Source organism: Lepidochelys olivacea (genome assembly GCF_965140295.1).
Source record: "Lepidochelys olivacea isolate rLepOli2 genome assembly, chromosome: 6".
In the NCBI taxonomy this organism is placed as follows: domain Eukaryota; kingdom Metazoa; phylum Chordata; order Testudines; family Cheloniidae; genus Lepidochelys; species Lepidochelys olivacea.
Genome location: NC_140416.1, coordinates 42,389,216 through 42,414,520, shown reverse-complemented (window position 1 = coordinate 42,414,520; position 25,305 = coordinate 42,389,216). Strand labels below are relative to the sequence as shown.

Here is a 25,305-nt window from a genome sequence, read left to right as displayed (position 1 = left end):
ATTACTATTTCCCTATTTATGATACGTATATGTCCCTCATTACCCTAGGGTCTGAGCACCTCACAATGTCCCTGTGGCAAAGGGAAATGCTATTATCCCCATTTTATAGGTGAGGAACTAAGGCCTACATCCTCAAAGGAATTGAATGTATTGAAATCAATGAGTGAGGTGCCTTAATACCTCTGAGGATCTAGGCCCAAGTGACTTGTTCAAGGTTATAGAAGAAGTCTGTATTGGAGCAGGGAATTGAACACACATCTTCAGAGTCCTAGGGTAGGCCTTAGCCACTGGACCATCTCACCTCTCTGCCCTATGTTCTCTCTTCTATCCATCTATGCTTTTTAATACACAACTAGACAGCAAGTGTGAAAAATCGGGACAGAGGTTGGGGAGTAATAGGAGCCTATATAAGAAAAAGACCCCAAAATTGGGACTGTCCCTATAAAATTGGGACATCTGGTCACCCTACTTACACCTGATGATCATTGACAGACATCAGCAGATAGTTTAAATTACACTGCTGGCAACACACTCAGTTGAGTTACAATACACAGAAAACTAAATGTGCCACTGTAAAGCAAAATAAAAACTTCACTGTTTGGTGGGAGCAAACAAGGAGGAATGTAACTTTCCAGCTTGTTGAAACTGTTACGTGTCATTAGGTGTACTGTAAACTATCCTGAACTGAATTCTTTACCTAAACAATGAGCCTAAGAATTTGAGATGCCTTATTGCTGTCACAGGGGTGGGGAAAAAAAGGATTGCACTGCATAAATATGACTTGCAACAAAACAGACTGTAAGTAACGTTCTGTCCTAGCTTATGTCACTTTCAGAAGAGTAGTGGACGAAATTTATTTCTTGAGGAGCAAGGCATTTTAGTGGTAAGTTTTAAACATTCTTATGCGTGTCTGGTGATAGGTTCAGTTTCTTAAAGAAAAGCTGACAGATTCCATAACAAGAGAAATTCTACATGCATTTCTACAAATTGATGTTAATGCTTTGTTATAGCTGATGTTATATCAATGGCTTTACTGTTTAAAATACAATAATGTTTGGGGGTAAAATGCTGGTAACTTAAGGCTAGACTGTCAAGTCCTTAATGATTTCAATGAGGGAAGGGATGAGCCAGTGCTAGAGTGGCTTAGGGGTTCAGTTCCCTGCTGTGCCACAGACCGTATCTGTGACATTAGGGAAGTCACTTAGGGCATGTCTATTCTGTAATAAAAAACCTGCAGCACCAAGTCTGAGCCTGGGTCAGCTAACTTGGACTCACAGTGCTCGGGCGTGTGGGGCTAAAAATTGCAATGTAGCTGTTTGGGCTGGGACTGGAGTCTGGGCTCTGAGAGCTGTCATGGGGGAAGGATACCGAAACCTGGTCTCCAGCCCGAGCCTGAATGTCTACACTGCAATTTTATAGTGCCATGAGCCCGAGTCAGCTGACCCGGGTCAGCTGTGGCCATGCCATGGATCTTTTATCACAGTGCAGAGGTACCCTACATTTCTCTGTGTTTGAGTTTCTTCTCTGTAAACTTGGGATAACAATACTTCCGTATGTCACTACATAAATACATTAAAGATTGTGAGTTTTTCAGATACTATGGTAATGGGGATCAAAATATAGAAAGTTCATTTCCCCTGAGCAAGGACTGCAAGATCCAGCCTTGGTTATGGCTGGAATTTTCAATAGGAGCTAGGTGCTCAACTCCCACTGATTTTCAGTAGGATTTGAGTGTCTGTCTCCCTTAAACTTCTTTGAAAATCCTAACCAATGTGTAGAGAAATGATACTAGGCAACATTTGGGCTGGTAATGCTAATCAAATTAAACAAGTGAGACAAGTGTTTAAGTGGAAGCCAGAAATTTTATCGCACAGTCACTGTGGAAGGTTAAATTAAGTTTGGATGAACTTCCCAGATTTAATATGAGGAAGGTCAGTGTTAGCACACAAAAAACAACTCAAAAAACAATAAAGAATTCCACAACTTTGCCACTGGTACTGACAATTTGAAGCACATGGCCAAACCTACCAATCTTCAGCCTTTTCTTTTAGGCTGATGTTATTCTCAAAGTGGTCATGGGTGTCAAAGGTAAGTGGTTAGCGGCGGGAGATAAGACAGGTTGGTGGAGAAATGGGGGAAAAAAGGGGAACCCTCCTTCCCCTTTAGGAAGAGAAATAGTGAAACTTTACAAAAGGTAGTGGATACAGTATTTATCCATCTGTGATTGTGTCACTGGTCTTTCCTCATCCTACCTCACCCCTGCCAATCTAGCTGTTACCCTACACTCCCCCCTATCATATGCAACCCCCCCCCCACCATTCACCAGTTGACTTGATTCCGCCTGCACTTGACCATAACATCTCAATGTGTCCCCCTCCTGGTTTAGAACCCCTCCCCTGCCCAGCTCTCTCAGCTCCTTTCAACCCCTACCAGCTCAGAAGAGCCACTCACATGACATCTACATACTGAGAACCCCTCTTCTTTCTACCTAAACTCACTACCATTCAGAAACATTCCCTTCAGTGTGAATCTTCTCCCACCGGTTACCGCCCTCACACTCATACCTCCATGAGCAGAACTATTCCCCCTTCTACCTCCTAACTCCCATTAGGGTTGTCAACTCTCCAGGATTGGCCGGGAGTCTCCCGGAATCAGCATCAATCTCCCAGTGACTGTTGAAAGCAATCTGGGAGATTTTAATAGGATACTTTAAGAATGACATTACCTCATGTTGGGGAAAAACAACTCCCGGAATAGCTTCAGTCAAACCTTAACTCCCATCACCACCAGGCTCAAAAGTTCCTTCTGCTCAGAACCCTCCCCATCTTTTATTTGTTGCTGGGTCTGGGAAAGGCAAGAACCAGGTCAGCAGGGAGTGTGTGCAAACAGCCCTGTACTGTGAGTCTGAACTGAAATAGCAACATGTATGCTTGAATTCCATGCTTTGTGCCTCCTTCTGCTGGCAGAAGCCCATATGCTCAATGGGCTGCAGGGAACATGTGTAGACAGTGCTGTTCTTTGTCTGTTTTTTTGCACTAATTCCATAGTCCCTGCTGTGTGAGCCTCCAGAAACCCCCTAGTGGCAGGCATGTATAACGCAGCCTACAGAGCCAGGTTGGAGCAGCCTCGGCCCCACCAAAAGTCAAACGTGGTATGTCTACACTACAGACACCCACAGCTTGCCCATGCTGGCTCAGGCTCACGGGGCTCAGGTTAAGGGGCTGTTTAATTACGATGTGGACCCTCCCACCTCTCAGGGTCTTAGAGCCTGGGTACCAACCCAAGCCCTAATGTCTATACCGCAATTAAACAGTCCCTTAACCTGAACCCTGTGAGCCCAAGTCAGCTGGCCTGGGCCAGCAGTAGGCTTTTAATACAGTGTAGAAATACCGACACTGTCAGCAGGTGGCACTGCACCCTGCAGTATCACAGGCACACTGCAGTTTCAACATTTATTGGTGGGGCTCCTTGGTGGGGAACATTTCACCATACATGTATCCTTGGATGCAGAAAGGCAGTTTTCTCCCAAGGAGAATCCTAAGCCACAGTGTCTTTTTATTTCTTCCAGAGCAACAATGTGGTTTCTAGATTTTCCAATGAATATATCCGAGAATAAATGAAATGAAATAAAAAGATGATTATCTTAAAGTCTTATCTGTAAACCTAGAAAGTGACTGTGCAAAAATGGTACCTTTTACTTTGCTTCCCTTGGACATCCTGAGTCATATGTATTTATTTAAATGAGTAAGATAAGTTTTTACTACTATTCCGCCATAAAAACAACTATGGGAGAGTGACCTGGATTACATTCTGGCTCACACATCAACCTAACTATTACCTGCAGGAGAATAACTTTTTGACTCTTTTATAACTTCTGGAGAGAAAGGATGAAATAGAGAAGATTTTAATACTGACTGTCAGAGAATCCCTGTGACAATTTGGACAAGTCGCTTAACCTCTTTGAGTCTCAGCTCCCCTAGCTGTGAAATGGTGATGATAATACCTCCCTATCTCACTGTAATATTTTGAGGAACTCAGCTACTCTGGTGAAGAATGACATAGAAAAGCTTTAAAATAAGTTATGATGGTGGAATATTTATTGTATTTGATGCACGGGCCAGAAAGAACCCACTTGGAGAGTCAGATTCCAGGCTGAGTTTGCAGAGCTGACAGCTTGAAAAATCTTTTGTTGTTTGCCCCCCAAAAATGAGCAGATTTGACCTGGATGTCATTAACCAAGAAACTATAAAACCACGATGTCATTTTTACAGTCAATTTTCAAAGCAGAGCTACACTTTAATTGCATACCTTTCTCACTCCAAAGTCCCTTGACTTGCAAAGGAGTTTTGGTTGCACAAGCAATGCAGGATCAGGCCCATTATTTGTAATTTTTGTCTCTTACCAACATACATCTAAGTTCTAATGATAATTCAAAAACTTACTTTTACCTTGGGGGGAGAGAATCTAGTTTGTTTGTGTGTTTTTCACTAACCAAAAAAGCAGAATGATTTCTGTGGAAAACATATTCTAAATAACGATAACTAGTATGAGCCTATTTATTCAAAATGCCACAGGGACATCCAGAACTTTAGTAGAAGCAGAATTTTGGATGAGGAGGGAAGTGATACACTAAACACATTGACAGGGGCTAAACAAGAGATTAACCAGATGTTTTATCTAACAAGAAGTTTGTTACCCAGGGCATGGTTAAATGAGGGAGGAATAATTTTAATCCATATATTATATTATCCCAAATTCTAGTGTATATGAAATGCTGCAGTCATTTTTTTTTACAAAAGCCTTTGTATATCCTGCAACCATTTTTCTTCTCTCTTCTAGATTTAATATAATGTCTGTTTTATGAACTAATTTGATATTGAGTTAATAAAATCCAAAAGTTAATAAAATTGAATATCTCAAAATTCCAGTAGATACAATGCATATGTTAATTTATTCAGTGTTAAATGATTGTGTACATAATGAATGGTAACAAATATATGCCTGATTTTTCTTTGAGAGAACCATGTCTCCTCTTTTCCACCAAATCTGTCTTTTCAAACCTCTGCCGCTGCTCAAACATTGGCTGATGGATTGAAGTCACATTTGGCATCAGAAAGACGTGCCATCAGTGGCAGAAAAATGTTCATATAACAGGTCGTTCAAAAGATCAACGTTCATAAAATCAGGGTGCCATTGTCTGACCACTGTCATAGGATAGCAAGTTGTTCTTCCCTATTTTTAAAGTCACTGTTACCTATCGGCTGACTCATGACTTCTAGACACTATGCAAGGGGCAGAAGGAAACAGCCATCAGCAGTGCATCCTGCCCTGCAATCATCTTACAAGTGCAGGTCACAATGGCACAGAACAGCCAGGGTAAATAAGCATCTTCCTGATCCTTTAGAAAAGAACAGTGAGAACCCTGCCTAATGCCATCTGCACAATACAGTGTATCAGCTGGCTGACCAGGTCCTGACTGTGCTCACTAGGAGCCATGGTGTGCCAGCTGGGACAGTAGCCAGTCCCCTAACTTGGCACTCTCTTTAGCATTAAGCTGAAACCCTGCTATGCTTCACAGGGACAGGAAGAGTCTGACACCCTTTTCTTTCCCAAGCACACCCATGCAGCAGATGGCAGAATTTGACCTTCAGTAATAGAACTACAATTCCAGTGGGCACTTCACACCTCTGGCTATTGAAATGATTTTAAAAATTAAATTGAGAATAAAATATTGAATGGGAAAATGAAGTACTCTCTCACCTCTAGAGGTGGTTTCCATAGTTCAGAACTGAGGCCCATTAGCATTTGTGTAGGGACGGTGAAGTCGGAAGCTTGCACTGCTACTGTATCTGTTTTGTGGATAAACTCCATCCTCCAGGACTGCTATGCTTTGTATATGTTTGTAGAATAATACAGTAAATTAAAAATAATATTTTAAAGGATTCTTTGTATTTTTTTATGACAATAAAGCTGTAGAATCGACTGATTTCATTTGGTGGAATGGGTATCTGTTTAGTACTGTTAACGGTTTATTGCAGTTGCAGAACTCCCTTACTCATATGCTGTTCTGGGGCCTGATCCAAAGCCCAGTGAAGCTTTCCATGGGTTTCAATGGGCATTGGATCAGGTCCTAATGAATTGTTAGGTCTGTATCTCAAAATGTTTATTTTGATTTGGTTTTAATTATTCCTTGCAGAGTAGTGGATTGTTGGGAACATGTGTACCTGGGTGAGTACAAATAAAACAGACACTATCTATATGATTAAATCACCAGCAAAATGCTCTATTAGCAAAACAAGACTTTCATTGTGTATGTTGTCTCCATGTGTTAGACCTGCATGGGTTTGTCTGACATCTTGCATCCCAGGATCATAGTTTGTTTCAAGCACTGTCAATAAACTTAAAAAAAAAAAGAAAGCTTCAGGCCTTATATAATATAATGAGGTACTTTTTTGAAAAAACAGGTATTACAAGTGGATAAACAATGTGCAGTGCTCTGAGCCCAAAGGCACGAGGACCTGGCCTTTCTGATATGCATCAATACAGCCAGTGGCTGGCCAGCAGACATGAGGCCAACTTATTACCGATGAAAGAGGATCTAGCGCTGTGGCTCACAAACCTACTGGGTAAGAATATTTATATAGATATATATGTATGCATGCATGAGCGCACACACATATTCAAAATACAATTATTGGCAAATTACACTTGTTAGTATGTTAACTTTTGGCCTCTAGTTCAACTGGAAAGGTGGTTCTCCAGACTATTTTCCCTTCCAAATAAGTAGTTACAATTAACTGGCCCCTCTGAGTAATGCAGCCATCAGCAAGGTCAGAAAGACTTTCTTATAAGAGGTACACATCCACATTATTTATCAAGTAACTAGCTAGGTAAACATTGTTCTTCCCCCAGTAACTGTTGGTCCTTGAAACATTTTGAATATTGAAACATTGAACAATTTGAAACATGAAAATGGATATTTATTTGAATTATGTCTTTATGTGGTTTAGTATTTTTGTTGTTACAATGAAAGATGTTAATAGCTCTCGTCAATTGTTTCTTTGATCTTGACATCAATTTCAGACCTGGTTAAAGTCAACGGGTGACTTTTCATTCAGGCTAAATGGAAGGAGCATTTAAATGTCCCTTTGTGTATTGATAGCTAAAATATAAGAATTTGCCTCCCAAGGCAAAATATTGTATGATAAAGCCAATCAGAGCTAAGCCATGTGAGCTGAGGGGTTTTCCTGGGGACTGATTGCAAATGTGGTATTGCCTGGATGGAGCTGTGTGTGTCCATGGGTGTGATAGGCAGAAAGTGAGCAGACAGTGAGAGAAGTGGTGAGCATGGCCCTAAGAGGGAGCAAAGACAGCTCTCTATAGGGCACAGGACTCACTGGAGAGAGAGATTTAGAATTTGTGAGTCAGGAAAATGCCTCCTGTTTCTACTCTGTTCAGGGAAACAGGACTTTGTGTATATTCCTTGTTGTAAATAAACAAGCTCACATCAAAGAAGTATTTGAATCATATAATCTATTTCTCCTCCTCACTGAAAAATCTTGGCAAGGCTTCAACTGTTAGCTAACTCTTTAGGCCCAAAAGGGGCAACTGTATTTTAGTAGTTGTGATAGTAAGCACTGTAAGGGTAAGTTATAACTTCCATTCAAGCCTCTGTTCTTCAGTTGGTTATAAGTTGCCTTTTGGGTTCATGTTCCATGTTTGATCCATTAGTTCAGATATGATCTTTTTGGGACAGACATTTCACAAAATCAGTTCAGCTGTTTTAGAGTTATAAAAGAACAAAAAATACACAATTCTGATATATTCAAATCAAAATGTTTGTATTTGCATAACTCAAAAATGGATAAAATGAGAAACTTCAAGTTTAGCTTGTTTTAGTATTCCTCAGTGAAACTCAAATCAGTTCAGTTCTGGAGAAAATCATGTAAGCAGTTTTAAAACTGTGAATATTTAAAATTGATAATTCCATGCATGCACACTAGAATTCTTCCATTCATTTATTTTTGCATATGGTTAGAGAGACAGAGATAAATATTTTAAAGACATTTAAATGTCTTATAACTTGAAAGGCTGTAAGTATACAGTATGCAAAACATTTGCAGCATCTTTAGGTCAGACAGAAGAATATAGTGGTAGCATAGAGAAATCAGGTAAGGAATGCTCTGGATATTGTTCTTGTTTTTGTATAGTAACTACTAATACATATTATCTAAGCATTTACCTCAAAAACCCCTGAAACCTATTTGGCTCAGCATAGCAGTTAGAAAATACAAGTTAAGGAGATTGTAAGCTCACTGAGGCAGGGACCATCTTTTTGTTCTCTGTTTGTGCTAGGCTCTGTACATTGGTTCTGCTCCACAGCCGAAGCTTATAATACAAAAAAATCATTTGAGATCATCTAAAGGCAGGATTTGGACCTCAGTTTTTAACTATGATTCAGTTTTGAGCCTTTTGCTCTTCATTTTGGTTCATAAATTATACCTTATGTGACACAGGTTATATTTTAATTTAGAGCACAAGAGCAAACAATCTTACTGCATAGGACAGATAGGAATCATAGAATCATAGAATATCAGGGTTGAAAGGGACCTCAGGAGGTCATCTAGTCCAACCCCCTGCTCAAAGCAGGACCGATCCCCAATTAAATTATCCCAGCCAGAGCTTTGTCAAGCCTGACCTTAAAAACTTCTAAGGAAGGAGATTCCACCACCTCCCTAGGTAACGCATTTCAGTGTTTCACCACCCTTCTAGTGAAAAAGTTTTTCCTAATATCCAACCTAAACCTCCCCCACTGCAACTTGAGACCATTACTCCTTGTTCTGTCATCTGCTACCGCTGAGAACAGTCTAGAGCCATCCTTTTTGGAACCCCCTTTCAGGTAGTTGAAAGCAGCTATCAAATCCCCCCTCATTCTTCTCTTCCGTAGACTAAACATCCCCAGGTCCCTCAGCCTCTCCTCATAAGTCATGTGCTTCAGCCCCCTAATCATTTTTGTTGCCCTCCGCTGGACTCTTTCCAATTTTTCCACATCCTTCTTGTAGTGTGGGGCCCAAAACTGGACACAGTACTCCAGATGAGGCCTCACCAGTGTCGAATAGAGGGGAACGATCACGTCTCTCGATCTGCTGGCAATGCCCCTACTTATACATCCCAAAATGCCATTAGCCTTCTTGGCAACAAGGGCACACAGTTGACTCAGATCCACCTTCTCATCCACTGTAACCCCTAGGTCCTTTTCTGCAGAACTGCTGCCGAGCCATTCGGTCCCTAGTCTGTAGCAGTGCATTGGATTCTTCCTGCCTAAGTGCAGGACTCTGCACTTGTCCTTGTTGAACCTCATCAGATTTATTTTGGCCCAGTCCTCCAATTTGTCTAGGTCCCTCTGTATCCTATCCCTACCCTCCAGCGTATCTACCTCTCCTCCCAGTTTAGTGTCATCTGCAAACTTGCTGAGGGTGCAATCCACACCATCCTCCAGATCATTTATGAAGATATTGAACAAAACCGGCACAAGGACCGACCCTTGGGGCACTCCACTTGATACCGGCTGCCAACTAGACATGGAGCCATTGATCACCACCCGTTGAGCCCGACAATCTATCCAGCTTTCTATCCACCTTATAGCCCATTCATCCAGCCCATACTTCTTTAACTTGCTGGCAAGAATACTGTGGGAGACAGTGTCAAAAGCTTTGCTAAAGTCAAGGAACAACACGTCCACTGCTTTCCCTTCATCCACAGAACCAGTTATCTCGTTCTATGTATGGAAGTATGGAAAGAGACCACGTTGGCTTAACCAGGAGATCACCAATGATCTGAAACTCAAAAAAGAGTCCTACGCAAAGTGGAAACTAAGTCAAATTACAAAATTACAAAGGATGAATGTAAACAACCAACACAAGCATGTAGGGACAAAATTAGAAAGGCCCAGGCACAAAATGAGATTAAACCAGCTAGAGATATAAAGTGTAACAAGAAAACATTCTACAAATACATTAAAAGCAAGAGGAAGACCAATGGCAGGGTATGCCCATTACTTATTGAGAGATAAAAGACAATAACAAAAAATGTGGAAATGGCAAATGTTAAATGATTTTTTGTTGTTTCAGTTTTCACCAAAACGTTTAGTAGCAGTTGGACAGCTAACATAATGAACGCCAGTAAAAATGAGATAGCATCTGAGGCTAAAATAGGGAAAGAACAAGTTAAAAATTACATAGACAAGTTAAGGAGTACTTGTGGCACCTTAGAGACTAACCAATTTATTTGAGCATAAGCTTTCGTGAGCTACAGCTCACTTCATCGGATGCATACTGTGGAATATACTGTGGAATGCATACTGTGGAATACTCCCCTACGGGGAGAGGTATTTTTTCATGCTTTGTGTGTATAAAAGATCTTCTACACTTTCCACAGTAGTGGGGGGAGGTATTTTTTCGTGCTTTGTGTGTATAAAAAGATCTTCTACACTTTCCACAGTAGTGGGGGGAGGTATTTTTTTATGCTTTGTGTGTATAAAAAGATCTTCTACACTTTCCACAGTATGCATCCGATGAAGTGAGCTGTAGCTCACGAAAGCTTATGCTCAAATTGGTTAGTCTCTAGGGTGCCACGAGTACTCCTTTTCTTTTTGCGAATACAGACTAACGTGGCTGTTACTCTGAAACCTGTCATAGACAAGTTAGATGTCTTCAAGTCGGAACTGCCAGATAAAATACATCCTAGACTACTCATGGAGCTGGCTGACAAGATATCTGACCCCTTAGTGATCATAGTAGGAAGAGGGCCTGAAACATAAGCACATGTATCAGAGGCCTGGTATGAAGCCTGGGCTAAAGTAGTCAAAACCTTGCTGACATAAAGCAAAGTTAAGTTGTGAACAAGAAGCAGGCCCTACTCATAGAATTTGACACGCATAGGGTTGATATTGTAAAAACATATATTCCTAAGAGGTGCTCGGCACAAAACACTCAGGAAAGCACATTTCAGAAGGGTGGTATCAGAACACCCCGACAAACACATTCCCCAAAGATAACAGGAACACGCTGACCCATCTTAAGGATAAAGTCAGCATGACAGCATAATGAATATAGATCAGTGGTGGGCAAACTGTGGCCCGCAGGCTGCATGTGGTGCGTGCTGTTAATCCACTGGCGGGCCACCAGACAGTTTGTTTACATTTACACGGCTGCCCACAGCTCCCAGTGGTCATGGTTTGCCATTCCCGATCAATGGGAGCTGCGGGAACTGATTGCTCACCAGTGATATAGGGGTGTTTTGATTGAACCTACAGGAACCAGGCAATGGGCAATGGGTGGCACCCTAATATGTCAGAGGGTGATACATAACTTGTTTGTATTGGTGTATAAAGATGTATCTCAGAGGGAGTGTCTTTGTCCAGCCGAGGCATACATGTGTTAGTGTAACTGTAGACATTGATCCAGGGAGCTAGGACTGTGCTTTGCTGACAATAAACCTGACTAAGCACCTTTGCACCTTAACGGATTTTGTGGTCATTGGGCAGTTTCCTTGAGATCTGCTGTGCCAGCTATCTGCGCAGAGCTGGGACAGCACAAAGGGAGAACACACATGCAGTCAGCTTAAGTTCTGACTTAATGGATAATGGAGCAAATAATCAAGCAATCAATTTGCAAACATCTAGAAAATAATAAGGTGATAAGTAACAGCATGGATTTGTCAAGAACAAATCATGTTAAACTAACCTACTAGCTTTCTTTGACAGGGAAACAAGGCTTGTGGATAGAGGGGAGGTGGTAGATGTGGTATGTCTTGACTTTAGTAACGCTTTTGATAATGTCTTGCATGACCTTCTCATAAACAAACTAGAGAAATACAACCTAGATGGAGTTATTGTAAGGAGGGTGAACAACTGGTTGGAAAACCGTTCCCAGAGAGTATTTATCAGTGGTTCACAGTCAAGCTGGAAGGTCCTGCAGGGATTGGTCCAGTTCTGTTCAATATCTTCATCAGTGATTTAGATAGGGGCACAGAGAGTACACTTATAAAGTTCTCAGATGATACTAAGATGGGAAGATTTGCACATGCTTTGGAGGATAGGATTAAATTCAAAATGATCTGAACAAATTGGAGAAATGGTTTGAAGTAAATGGGATGAAATTCAATAAGGACAAATGCCAAGTACTCCATTTAGGAAGGAACAATCAATTGCACACATACAAAATAGGAAATGACTGCCTAGGAAGGAGTATTGTGGAAAAGGATATGGGGATTATAGTGGATCACAAGCTAAATATGAGTCAAGAGTGTAACACTATTGCAGAAAAAGCAAACATCATTCTGGGATGTATTAGCAGCAGTGTTGTAAGCAAGACACAGGAAGTAATTCTTCCCCTCTACTCTGCACTAATAAGATCTCAACTGGAGTATTATGTCCAGTTCTGGGTGCCACATTTCAGGAAAGATGTGGACAAATTGGAGAAAGTCCAGAGAAGAAAAACAAACATGATTAAAGGTCTAGAAAACATGACTATGAGGAAAGATTGAAAAAACTGGGTTTGTTTAGTCTGGAAAAGAGAATACTGAGAGGGGACATGATAACAGTTTTTATGTACATAAAGGAGGAGGGTGAAACATTGTTCTCATTAACCTCTGAGGATAGGACAAGAAGCAAGGGGCTTACATTGCAGCAAGGGATGTTTAGATAGGACATTAGGAAAGACTTCTTAACTGTCAAGGTAGTTAAGCACTGGAAAAGTTACCAAGGGAGGTTGTGGAATCTCTGTCATGGGAGGTTTTTAAGAACAGGTTAGAAATAAAACTTTTCAGGAATGATCTAGTTATTACATAGTACTGCTTTGAGTGCAGGGGATTGGACTAGACAACCTCTCAAGGTCCCTTCCAGTCCTACACTTCTATGATTCTATGATTTGAACCTTCTCAGTGATATTTCACATAAACCACTGTACGTGTATAGTGCTTTTCAAATGAGCATCTTAAAGGCTTTTATAAAAATTCACCTCACAATATTACCTGCAAAGAAGGTAAATATCATTGTTAGAAAAAATGTTGTGCATGTGTTAATGGTTAATAGAGAAGATGTCAGTACATGGTCTTCAAGAATATGCAGCATAGTTCCTGTGTTTTATAGGAACAATAACATTTCTTCTTGTTCTGCTTTCTAAGTGGCTGTTGTGTAAATTTTTACAACAGCTCTTAACACAGTACACCAATTTTAGAGATGGGGATAGTGAGGCACAGCAAATTGAAATGTCTCAACAAGGTCACAAAAGAAGGGACTGATTCTACAAGCCTTCTATGCACAGAACTCCCATTGAAGCTAATGGGCACTGTAAATATAGAATTGCCCAAGTCAGCCAGAGAGATGAAAATCTTGATGCCTGACCCTCACTTAATCACTAGACAGCTCTCCTTTTCTATTTTAATAACATTTAAAGTCACAGGAAGCTCTTCATGGTTTAAACATTGAACACCCTTGTCATAAATATAAAGGGAAGGGTATACCTTTTTGTATACAGTACTATAAAATCCCTCCCGGGCAGATGCAAAACCCTGTAAAGGGTTAAGAAGCTAAGGTAACCTAGCTGGCAGCTGACCCAAAATGACCAATGAGAGGCCAAGATACTTTCAAATCTGGAGGGGAGAGAACAAAAGGTTGGTCTGTCTGTGTGATGCTTTTACCGGAAACAGTTCAGGAATGCAGCCTTACAACTCCTGTAAAGTTAGTAAGTAATCTAGATAGAAATGCATTAGATTTCCTTTTGTTTAATGGCTGATAAAATAAGCTATGCTGGATCAAATGTATATTCCTGTTTTTGAGTCTTTTTGTAACTTAAAAGTTTTGAATCTGATTACCCTGTAAGGTATTTACCATCCTGATTTTACAGAGGGGATTTACAGATTTTACCTTTTCTTTAATTAAAATTCTTCTTTTAAGAACCTGATTGATTTGTCATTGTTCTTAAGATCCAAGGGTTTGGGTCTGTGTTCACCTGTACAAATTGATGAGGATTCTTATCAAGCCTTCCCCAGGAAAGGGGGTGTAGGGCTTGGGGGGATATTTTGGTGGGAAGACATCTCCAAGTGGGCTCTTTCCCTGTTCTTCATTTAAAACGCTTGGTGGTGGCAGCATACAGTTCAAAGACAAGGCAAATTTTGTACTTTGGGGAAGTTTTTAACCTAAGCTGGTAAGAAGAAGCTTAGGGGGTCTTTCATGCAGGTCCCCACATCTGTACCCTAGATTTCAGAGTGGGGAAGGAACCTTGGCAACCCTGCTTAAATATTAAACAAGAAAGTACTACTAATCACTAATGAAGCAAAATGGAAACTTGCTTACAGTCCATAACACACAGGTCTCACACTGATAAGAGCATGAATGAGGTCACTTTTCATCAAGAAAGTGGCATCAACAGGAGGGTCTGAAATGCCAAATATAATTAAAAATCTTATTTTCAAATACATGTCAAACGACAACCCTTCACAGTTCTGTGCTAACCTAAACAAGTGCAGCTTTGTTTTAATTATTCAGCATACAGTGTCCAGCGGTTTCATTCTCCCACTGTTTTTCACAAATGGATCCTCTCAGTTGTGCAAGTTTAGTTGCAAGGGAATTACCTCATATCTACACCAGACAGGAGACTTTCTCCATGTTTTAAAAAATAAATGTCTTAACTGACTATGCATTGTTGTTTTTGCTGAATCAAGACATGACTTTTGTTTCACCTAGCTGTTGTTTATTAATTTGCATTCCACAACACTTAAGCTGCACGACAGTCAGGCAGACAGGGAGTCAGACACACTTGGACTCACAGCAATACAGTAGAACCTCAGAGTTATGAACACCTCTGGAATGGTTCGTAACTCTGAACAAAACCTTCTGGTTCTTTCAAAAGTTTACAGCTGAACATTGATTTAATACAGCTTTGAAACTTTACTATGCAGAAGAAAAATGATGCTTTCCCTTTATTTTTTTAGTAGTTTATATTCAACACAGTACTGTACTCTATTTGCCTTTTTTTTTTCTTTTGGTCTCTGCTGCTGCCTGATTGTGTACTTCCAGTTCCAAATGAGGTGTGTGGTTAAGTGGTCAGTTTGTAACTCTGGTGTTCATAACTCTGAGCTTCTACTGTATAGAGTTTTACAAATACATAAAATATCTTCTTTTGCCAAGAGTGTTGTCTGAATCTGTTTACTGAATGAGGGCAAGTGTATCTCTGGAGTTTCATTTGCAGAGGCAAATATAGTGTACTCAATGTTAGTGATCATTGGGAAGAAAGGTGACAGTCATTTTGCTTCCAGCTTCAATGATTTAAGCTCAGAATTACAAACTGAAAACCATGACAATGTACTGGCTGAGACTGTAAATATAAGTAGAGGTTTTGACAGTAGATTCAGGAGAGCTGGGCAATGCAACTTACATTTGTGATTTTAAATAGATGAGGAACTCAGAGAAGACTGAGATGTGTAGTGTTGCTGTGCATGGTGGGTTTTTGTTTTTTAATCAGTCATTCTTTGACATCCTATCCCCATTAACTCTGAAGAGTTAAAACAATGTCCCTTTGATTTGATTCAGCATGAAGAATAACATGAATAACTTGGCTAGGCAGCAGTACTGCAGAGATGGATTTGGGGTTATAAATTGAATGAGTCAATAATGCAATGCAGTTGCAAAAAAGGCAAATGTTATTCTGGGATGCATTAACAGGGGTGTCCTGTATAAGGCACTGGATGTAATTGTTTTACACTGGTGAGCATCAGCTGGAGTACTGTGTCCAGTTTTTGGCACCACACTTCAAGAAAGATGTGGATAAATAGGAGAGAGTGCAGAGGAGAACACCAAAAATAAGAGATTTAGAAAATGACCTATGAAAAAAGATTGAAAGAACTGGGCATGTTAAGCCTAGCGAAAGGAAGGCTGAGGGGCAACATCAGTCTTCAAATCATGATAAGGGCTGTTGTGGTGAGGACCGTAATCAGTTGTTCTCCATGTCCAGTGAGTGTAGGTCAAGAAGTAATTCGTTTAATTACAGCAAAGGAGATTTAGCTTAGATATTAGGAAAAACTTTCTACTTATAAGGACAGTTCGGCACTGGAACAGATTATCTAGGCAGGCTGTGAAATCCCCACCACTGGAGATTTTTTAAGAACAGACTTAGATACAGAGATTGTCTAGTTATACCTAGTCCTGCCCCAGTGTGGGGGATGAACTAGACGATCTCTTTCAGCCCTATATATTTTTTTTATTTTAAATTTATTTTCAAGGACATCCTAGTAGTTTAAGCACACATTCTGCTGATTATCTGTGACACCAGGGGTGGCCAACCTGTGGCTCCGGAGCCACATGCAGCTCTTTAGAAGTTAATATGCGGCTCCTTGTATAGGCACCGACTCCGGGGCTGGAGCTACAGGAGCCAATTTTCCAGTGTGCCGGGGGGTGCCCACTGCTCAACCCCTGGCTCTGCCACCGCCTCGCCTCAGCCTGCCATGCCCTCGCTCCTCCCCCCTAGAGTCTCCTGCATGCCACGAAACAGCTGATCAGGAGATGCGGGCAGGTGCTGATTGGCAGGGCTGCCGATGGGTGGGAGGCGCTGGGAGCGGGGTGGGGGAGCTGATGGGGGGCTACTGACGTATTACTGCGGCTCTTTGGCAATGTACATTGGTAAATTCTGGCTCCTTCTCAGGCTCAAGCTGGCCACCCCTGTGTGACACTATCTCAGTGGAGTCCACTTCTCAGAGTTGCTCAAAGGACTATTTCTGACAACTGCAGAGTCTATATACATGTGGCTGCATTTCATTAGGCATGCGTACATACAAAGGCAGAACAAGAAATAAAAGGAAGTGCCAAATTCCTAAAATCAGTAATTCAGGTTGTCTAAACAATCACTCTCTCTGAGTTCTCAGATTGCCTCATATTGGGGAAGGTGTCACAATTGGACTTTTGCTTGAGTAGGGACTACAATATTTGTACCTTTTATTTGGAAAATATTTTTAGCTCTGACATGGGTGTATATTCTCAGCTCTTTGTGTTTATTTATTTGTTTATTTTTTTATTTAGTGGCTTTTAAATTTACTCCTGTATATTGTTTTCTCTTAATAGAGATTCCACTCCCTGCTTCCCTTCTTTATAATTATCGTTCTGTACACTACAATAAGGGCAATTTTTTTTCCAGTGCTCAGAATCATGCTTTGGACCTTGTTTTCAAAAGGCTTGTGTTTAGGTATCTAAATAAAAGCCCGATTTTCAGAAATAGTCAGCACCCAATAATTCCCATTGTGAAATTATGGGGCAGATTTTCAAAAGAGATCAGAACCCAGCATGGTTGTTCCAGTGGGAGCTGAGTTCTTTTGAAATGGGACTGCCATGTGCTTTAAGTTAAGCATGCACTTAAGTTATTTGCTGAAGAAGGATTGGTCCCAGATTCTCAAAAGTATTTAGGTGCCTAACTCCCATTGAAATAAATGTCTCCTAAATGTTTTTGAAGATCTGGGCCATGGCCTCTGTAAAACCACTGCCTTCTACACTGGATAGCTGGAAAAGATGGCATATTGCAGAGTCAGTGTGTAAAGTCCCAAACAGGGATACTTCATTTGTTTTACTCCCAAACTGGCTATAAGCTAGCCTATGTTCCAGCAGTTACTTAGGGCTGGTCTCCACTACCAGGAAGATTGACCCTGCTGCAATCGATGCAGCAGGGATTGAACTAGTGGGTCTAGTGAAGATCCGCTAAATTGATGGCAGAGCGCTCTCTGGTCGACCCCAGTACTCCAGCTCTCTCAGAAGAGTAAGGGAGGTCGACCGGAGAGTGTCTCCTTTTGACCCAGTGCTGTGAAGACACTGCACTAAGTCAGCCTAAGCTACCTCAACTTCAGCTATGTTATTCACATAGCTGAAGTAGCATAACTTAGGTCAACTTACCTCTGTAGTGAAGACAAGTCCTTAATCTCTTTTAAAGTGTAATGTCCATTGCCTCATTACTCCTGATAGGAACTTCAGTACCTGCCAATTCCCACTTCTTTTCAGGACTGGTTGAACCAAGCTGCCAAATCTGAAGCCACATAAAACCACAGATCAAATTTAATGGGCTAGGGCAAGTCCCAGGGCTTTTCAGGGACTCTTGATTATTTCTCTGCTGCTGACTTTTTGCAATATAAGATCACTGTCTCTTGTGGGAGTCAAAACTCTTGTTGGCTTCCAGCTTTTATCGTCTGTTCTAAAGTGAGTTAATCACCTTCTTGTCAACCTGAACAATGGTTTTGTATGCATGTTGTAAAATTGTTGTCTTTTTTGCTTTGCTTCGCTTCCTGTTTTGTTTTCAAGTCTGGTGTCTTCTTCAGTTTGAGCACAAGAGGTTTTGTGGGAAGTAAAATCCTTGTTCATCTGTGTGCACCTATATGCATCAATACTCGGGAAGTCCATCCTTCCATTGGTGTATTTTGTAGGTTCAGCAGGTCTCTATATGGATCACTATTGTCATGTATAGATGTCTTCAAGAGATTTTTCACTGTCTGAATAGTTCTCTTAGTAATCTCATGACGTCATTGCACAAATGGGTCTTAGAGAATTCTTAGAAGTCTGCACATGAAAACTGGGATCTCTTGACATTAAGTTCAACTTGTAGTGTTATATGGTTGACATCCTACGATGGGTAATTGCCATCTTATGTTTCTTGTGTTTGCTAGTGAGTTTTAAAGTAATAATCAATTTATAATAGAGAAGCCTCTTTGCATATTAAAATAAGTCCTCCCTTACACTTTGCATTAGTACTTTCTGGAATTTCCTGACCCTTCATCAGTTCTTTGTGCCTTTTTGAAATGGTTATATGTAGCAAAATGTATTACTGTGTCTGTTATCTGCCCACTATTCATGGAAGGGACAATGTATCTCTTGCCTTTTGCTAACATTTTTCAACTCACAGATGACATGTTAGTGAGTGTTCCCTGCCCCATCCAGTGTAGAAGGAACAACCAGGCCTTTTCTATTTAGCAAAATGTTGCCCTCTTTATTAATTCATCCATAAATAGTCAATCTAGTTTTAGGGTACATCTATACTACAATGTAATCCCAGGGTTAGTAGAACTTGAGTTATTAGACCTTGGGTTTGTTAACCTAGGGCTTGAGCATCTACACTGATTTGTAACCCTAGGTTAGGAATTGTTGAACCCTGGGTCCCAACCTGGGGCTCCAGCATCTATACTGCATTATATGGGCCTAACTCTGACCACATATATCCCAGACTTCCTAACACTCTCCAAAAACGTGGCCACGTTAGCCCTTTGTTCATAGTGCAGTCTGACAAAACTTGACTGTCCATCGAAGTTGACTGTCCAGAGGACAACGAAAGTCAGCCCATGGAATTGTGGAATGCTTTTGATGGCTTCCCAGAGCATGGGTCCAGTGGGGCTGCATTTACAATGCAAAGCAATAGGGCTTAAACCCTAGTCCCAGTTTGACTCAAGCTCAGACCCTCCAACCCTGTGGGGTCCTGGGACCCTGGGTCTTAACATGATATGTGTGTATATAGAAGGGGGGTTAGGCTTGAGCTTGAGTTCAAACCCTGGGCTTACACTGCAATGTAGACATACCCTCAGTTACAAATGCTCTTTCTGAAGGTCATCCTCGGAAAACCAAGTTTATGGACAACGGGTTCTGAGTGTGTTTCAGGAAGAAATTCTGGTAGTTTTGAAGATACCTCACTGAATTTTATATTCATTACTATTGCACTCAGGTGGTGTTAATCTGATTATTACCCAGCTAAGCACATTGATGTGATGTATATTCTACATGGAGATTGATCCACCTCTCCTACACTAATTTTGCATCAGCTCACTTGGATGGAGTTACTCCTGATTTACCCAGGTGTGAATGAGTGGACAATTAAAAAAAACTTTACAGCTTCAGCATTATATATTAGATTCTAGGTGATGATGAAGACAGAGGTCTCAGGCTTTGGCAGCAGTACTGGCTGCTTTCTACTGCCCTGGTCCTATTGAGGCATTTGGAGATTTCACGTATGTATGTACACCACCTGTTCTCAGCTCCCTGATGTAGAGGGCATGTTGGGGTAGATAGGTGTGAAAAGGTGCAGGCCAAAGTGCTTGGACTTCAGTGGTTTCTAATTACTAGAGAAGTTCCTCCTGGTGTGCCTTAGAGGAGCCCTTACTTTGTTCCAGGTTATGCTGGGAGCAGAAATGGTCTTCAGCTGGCCCCAGAATTAGCTCCGGTGCAAAGCACAGCTCAGCCAGACCTGATGATCTGGTCCAAAATGTCTCAATTTACAAACCTTTAGTTTATGACATTATATTTATTTGTGTTTTTAAATGGTAATGATTGATAATCTTATTGTAAGTACATAGGCTAGAGTGACATTTTAAAACCTACTATAGCTGCCAGAGCACCTTGGCTCCCATGCTTTGACTGCTAACGATTCTCAAAACTGAATTGCAAAACCCGATCCAGCATCAGCAGGATTTGGGGCCTGATCTAAATAACTCTTATTTATGTAAGCAGCTATCCTAATTCATGCAAAATAGTCCTATTAAAATCAGTGGGATGACTGATTGCTATATTGAAGAAGACTTTATTTTCCTGTTTGCATGCTTCTAGCATTAGTTTTTATTATAGATTATGCTGTTCCCATCCTATATACACATTGCAACTGCTTTCTTGTAATTATAGCTCTTTTAAAGATTTTTTTTTAATGGAGTTTAATGTTTATTCCATCCAAATATATGAAGCCATTTTTTGTTCCCCAGCTATGAACATAACTCTCATTTGAGTCAATACATTTCAACTGTTAAATATGTAATGTGTCTCTTTTCGCAAAGAAATGCCACCTTTTGGGGCCATAAAATACAGTGAATTGAAAGCTAACACCTAATATATTTTTCATTAAATACAGATGTTCAATGCAAAACTCATTCTTTCAGCATTCATAAAAGGCAGCAGAACTAAAATATTCCAGTTTAATATATAAAAATGCAATAATCAAACTGCTAATGTAATTGTATCGTTAAAAGGCAAGAGAAGATAGAAAGCATTTTTCTGCATCTGTTTAAAAAGGAATATATATTTTAAGTTTATTGCTTTAATCAGATTTATAAAAGTAGCCAAGAGAATAGCCAAGTCCATAAATTATAGGATATCATAGGCATTTAAAATGAGGTTTATTTTACCTATATAGAAAATCCTAAAGAGTCTGCATTTAAAACAATAAAACTTCAGTTATAGTTAAAGATATTAATGTACGTATCTTACAAGAGAGTTCTATAATACTACCTTTTAAAATAAAACAGCTTCTAATATGTCCATTCTTTAAATTAGCTTTCTGATAGTTTCAGCACCTTCGACCAAAGGGTCAAAATGGAAAATATTTTTCATTATTAACAATAGAAAATGTAGGCCAACATAGTGGTGAAGGTATTAAGATGCTGGGACACTGACTTTTTTGTGTCTGGGGGCTATTAATTTAATTCCTGGCTCCAGAAGAGCTGCATGCACCGCTAAAATAATGTCAGTTATGCAAAGGCTTCCATTGTGATGCAGTGCTGCTACTGCTCTTCTGCCACCTGCAGAAGTCATTATATACACTAGAGGCTACAATGTGAAATATACAGTGGAGAGAATCAAGGCTAAAAAATGAAGGGGAAAAAAAGATTTTACGTCAAACAGATGTTCTTGAAAGAATAAATGTATCAGAAATAGCAAGTTTAACTTGAACCAGAAAAGTGAGTCTATTGTTGCATCTGAGAATCACATGCTTTACAGATCTTATTTTATTCCTCTCTGGTTTTAGCCTACAAAATGAAGAACACTGGGGACTGTTTTCCTTCAAGGTGTTACATTATTGTCAAAGTACCTAAAAGCTTTCCAGCAATTTCAAAGGCATGGTCAGATAAATCCTACTGTAGTAGCCTTTTGATTTTTGTGCTTTTGTAAATTAAAATTTGATTAAAATTGTTCTGGTTTGTATATTTTCGGAGAAAAAAATTCAAAATGAAATGTTTCAAAAATTTATTTTGTTTTAAAGGGGTAGAAAAAAGGAATTTATTTTAAAAAAAGGGAATGTGGTTCAAAACAAAACAACCCAACCTCTCTCTTTTCTCCCCTCTGTCCTTTTTTTAATGGAAGCGTGAGACAGTTTTTTAAAATGATTATTATTGCATGTACTGCATTGTATTATTGTGTGCAGTCAGAGATTTAGGGACAACTAGTGCATGGGACTAATAGCCATTGGTGGACCTATCCTCCATGAATTCATCTAATTCTTTTTTGAATCCAGTTATACTTTTGGCCTTCACACCATCCCTGGCAACAAGTTCCAAAGGTTGACTATTCATTGTGTGAAGTACTTCCTTATATTTTAAACCTGCTGCCTATTAATTTTATTGGGTGACCCCTGGTTCTTGTGTTATGTGAAGAGGTAAATAACCCTTCCTTATTCATTTTCTGCACATCATCATCATTTTAGAGATTGTTATCATATCTCCCATTACTCATCTCTTTTCTCAGCTGAAGAGTCCCAGTCTTTTTAACCTCTTCTCAGATGAAAGTTGTTCCAGACCCTTAATCATTTTTGTTGCCCTTCTCTGTATTTTTTCTAATTCTAATATATCTTTTTTGCGTTGGGGAGACTAGAACTACACTCAGTACTCAAGGTGTGGGCATACCATGGAATTATGTAGTGGAATGATAGTTCTTGTCTTATTATGATTTCTAACATTCTTCTAGCTTTTCCAATTGTCATTGAATATTGAGCAGCTGTTTTCAGAGAACTATCCACAATGACTCCAAGATCTCTTTCTTGAGTGGTAACAGCTAATTTAGACCCCATCATTTTGTATGTACAGTTGGGATTATGTTTTCCAATGTGCATTACTTTGCATTTATCAACATTGAATTTCATCTGCCATTTTCTTGCCCAGTCACTCAGGTTTGTGAGATCCCTTCGTAAATCCATGTCTGACTGTGAAGAGTTAACTGTCTCAAGTAATTTAGTACTGTCTGCAAACTATGCCACCTCACTGTCTACCTCTTTTTCCAGATAATTTATGAATATGTTGAACAGCCCACGTTCCAGTACATTTCCTTGGGGGACCCCGCTATTTACTTCTCTCCACTGTGAAAACTGACCATTTATCCCTTCCCTTTGTTTTCTAACTTTTAATCAGTTACTGATCGAAGAGAGATCCTTCACTCTTATTCTAGGACTGCCTACTTTGCTTAAAAGTCATTGGTGAGGGATCTTGTCAAAAAGCTTTTTGAAAGTCCATGTACACTATATCCATTGGATCATACTTGTCCACATATTTATTGAACCCCTCAAGGAATTCTAATATATTGGCGAGGCATGATTTCCCTGTACAAAAGACATGTTGATCTTCCCCAACATATTGTGCTCACCTGTGTCTGATATTTCTGTTTTTTTTCTTTTTTTTCTTTTTTTTTTTTTTTAACTAAAGCTCCAATTAATTTGCCTGGTATTGAAGTTCAGTTGCCTCATTTCTTCTCTATAGGAAGGCTTGACAGAATTCAATTTTTATTTTTTATATAATTTTGATTGGTAATATTGATCATTTTAAACCATTTTATTATTTTTATCTATTTCTAATTTTCACACTTGCAGGAAATTATGGAGGGTATCAGAAAATAATTATTTAATGAAAGAAGGCATTGACATTCAAAATTTTTATAACAGTTAAAACAAAATTGTCAACTACACACGTCAAAATATACAAATTAAGTATCCTTAAATCAAATTCTTAAGTTTTCAAGCAGCATTTTCTTACTTTGCTTATCTGTACATTTCAGTTACTATCAGTGGAAATATTTTTATCGTTTGTGCGTGTATAGTGAAATCCACGTTTTCTGACACTGATAAAAATCTAATCCTTCCAAGCCTATCTATAGCAGTGGTTTCTAAACTTGTTCCGCCGCTTGTGCAGGGAAAGCCCCTGGCAGGCCAGGGCAGTTTGTTTACCTGCTGCATCCGCAGGTTCTGCCGATCGTGGCTCCCAGTGGCTGCGGTTCACTGCTCCAGGCCAATGGGAGCTACTGGAAGCGGCACGGGCCGAGGGACGTACTGGCCACCTCTTCCAGCAGCTCCCATTGGCCTGGAGCAGTGAACCGTGGCCACTGGGAGCTGCGATTGGCCGAACCTGAGGACGTGGCAGGTAAACAAACCGGGCCAGCCCGCCAGGGTCCTTCCCTGCACAAGCGGCAGAACAAGTTTGGGAACCACTGATCTATAGGCTTGGCACCCTGGTTGGATTACATCTGCTATGATGCATCAGGATGTCCCATCTTGGAAAGTGGAAGCAGTGTATCATGTGAGATATAGTCCACCAGGGAGCCAGCCTGTAGAGTTCAGTGGGGAAATGAGGCAACTAAACTTCAATCCTCATGAAGCAATGTGACAGCATTATCAAAATCAAAATATTTTTGTTTATGGGCATTTAGTTTTTAGGCCAAATAAATTGGTAATTTTCCATGGAAAGTAGACACTCCTTTAATAAAAAAAATAATTTTGTTAAACTCAACTTTCCGTCAAAAAACAATTTTGACAGAAAATTGTCAGCACCTTCCAGGATCAAACCCTAAATTAACAATGAAATAGAAATTAACATCTCATCTCTAAATCTGGGGACTATTGGGAGTGAGGGTGAAGCTTGCAGTGTACTTGTTCTGCGGATAAATTTAAGACATTATGCTGCAGGGCTGTCAATCTGGCACCTTTTAATGTCATTAAAATAAAAAAGTGGTCCTGTATAGTCAGAAATGGTAAAATAAGATTAACAGAATCTGGCATATTAGTTGGACTCATTCTACAAAAATGTGTTGTTTGACAAGACGAATGTTTAACAACACCATCCCAAAGAAAACAGCAAATTATCCAACCAAAAAAATGTATCCAAAAAATTGTGTCTCAGTGCCAGGAAAATAGCAGCAAGACTAAATGATAAAAACTCAGTGTAATGCGAGTTATTCAGTTAAGGCTTGTTTCTAAGCCCATTGAAGTTAATGGAAAGACTGCCATTGACCTCAGTGGGTTTGGTTTATGGATTTTCCTTGCAAATCCAGTATTTACATTTCCTGTGTAGACACAGGCATCCTTTTTTTCCATGTTAATTTTCTTCTTGCCTTTCAGGTAGGGAAATAACGGCAGAAACTTTTATGGAGAAGTTGGATAATGGTGCCTTGCTCTGTCGACTAGCTGAGACCCTACAAGAGAAATTTAAAGAAAACAGTTTTGATGCAAACAAGCCTGGCAAAGTAAGTCTTAGATAACA

At 40.0% G+C, this 25,305-nt stretch overlaps 1 protein-coding gene across 10 annotated transcripts in view; it reads left to right on the top strand.

Moving 5' to 3' along the window:
• The window catches only part of GAS2 (growth arrest specific 2), a 159,117-nt gene that overhangs the window by 32,351 nt on the left and 101,461 nt on the right, over positions 1–25,305 (top strand). For 9 of the 10 annotated variants that reach the window (XM_084630905.1, XM_084630898.1, XM_084630901.1 and 6 more), the window contains 2 exons: positions 6,465–6,626; positions 25,164–25,288. In XM_084630905.1, the coding sequence (XP_084487031.1) occupies positions 6,485–6,626; positions 25,164–25,288 (267 nt within the window). In that variant the 5' untranslated portion in view covers positions 6,465–6,484. Of the gene's footprint in view, positions 1–6,196; positions 6,229–6,464; positions 6,627–25,163; positions 25,289–25,305 lie in introns of all 10 variants that reach the window. The other variant, XM_084630902.1, reaches the window with a different exon arrangement.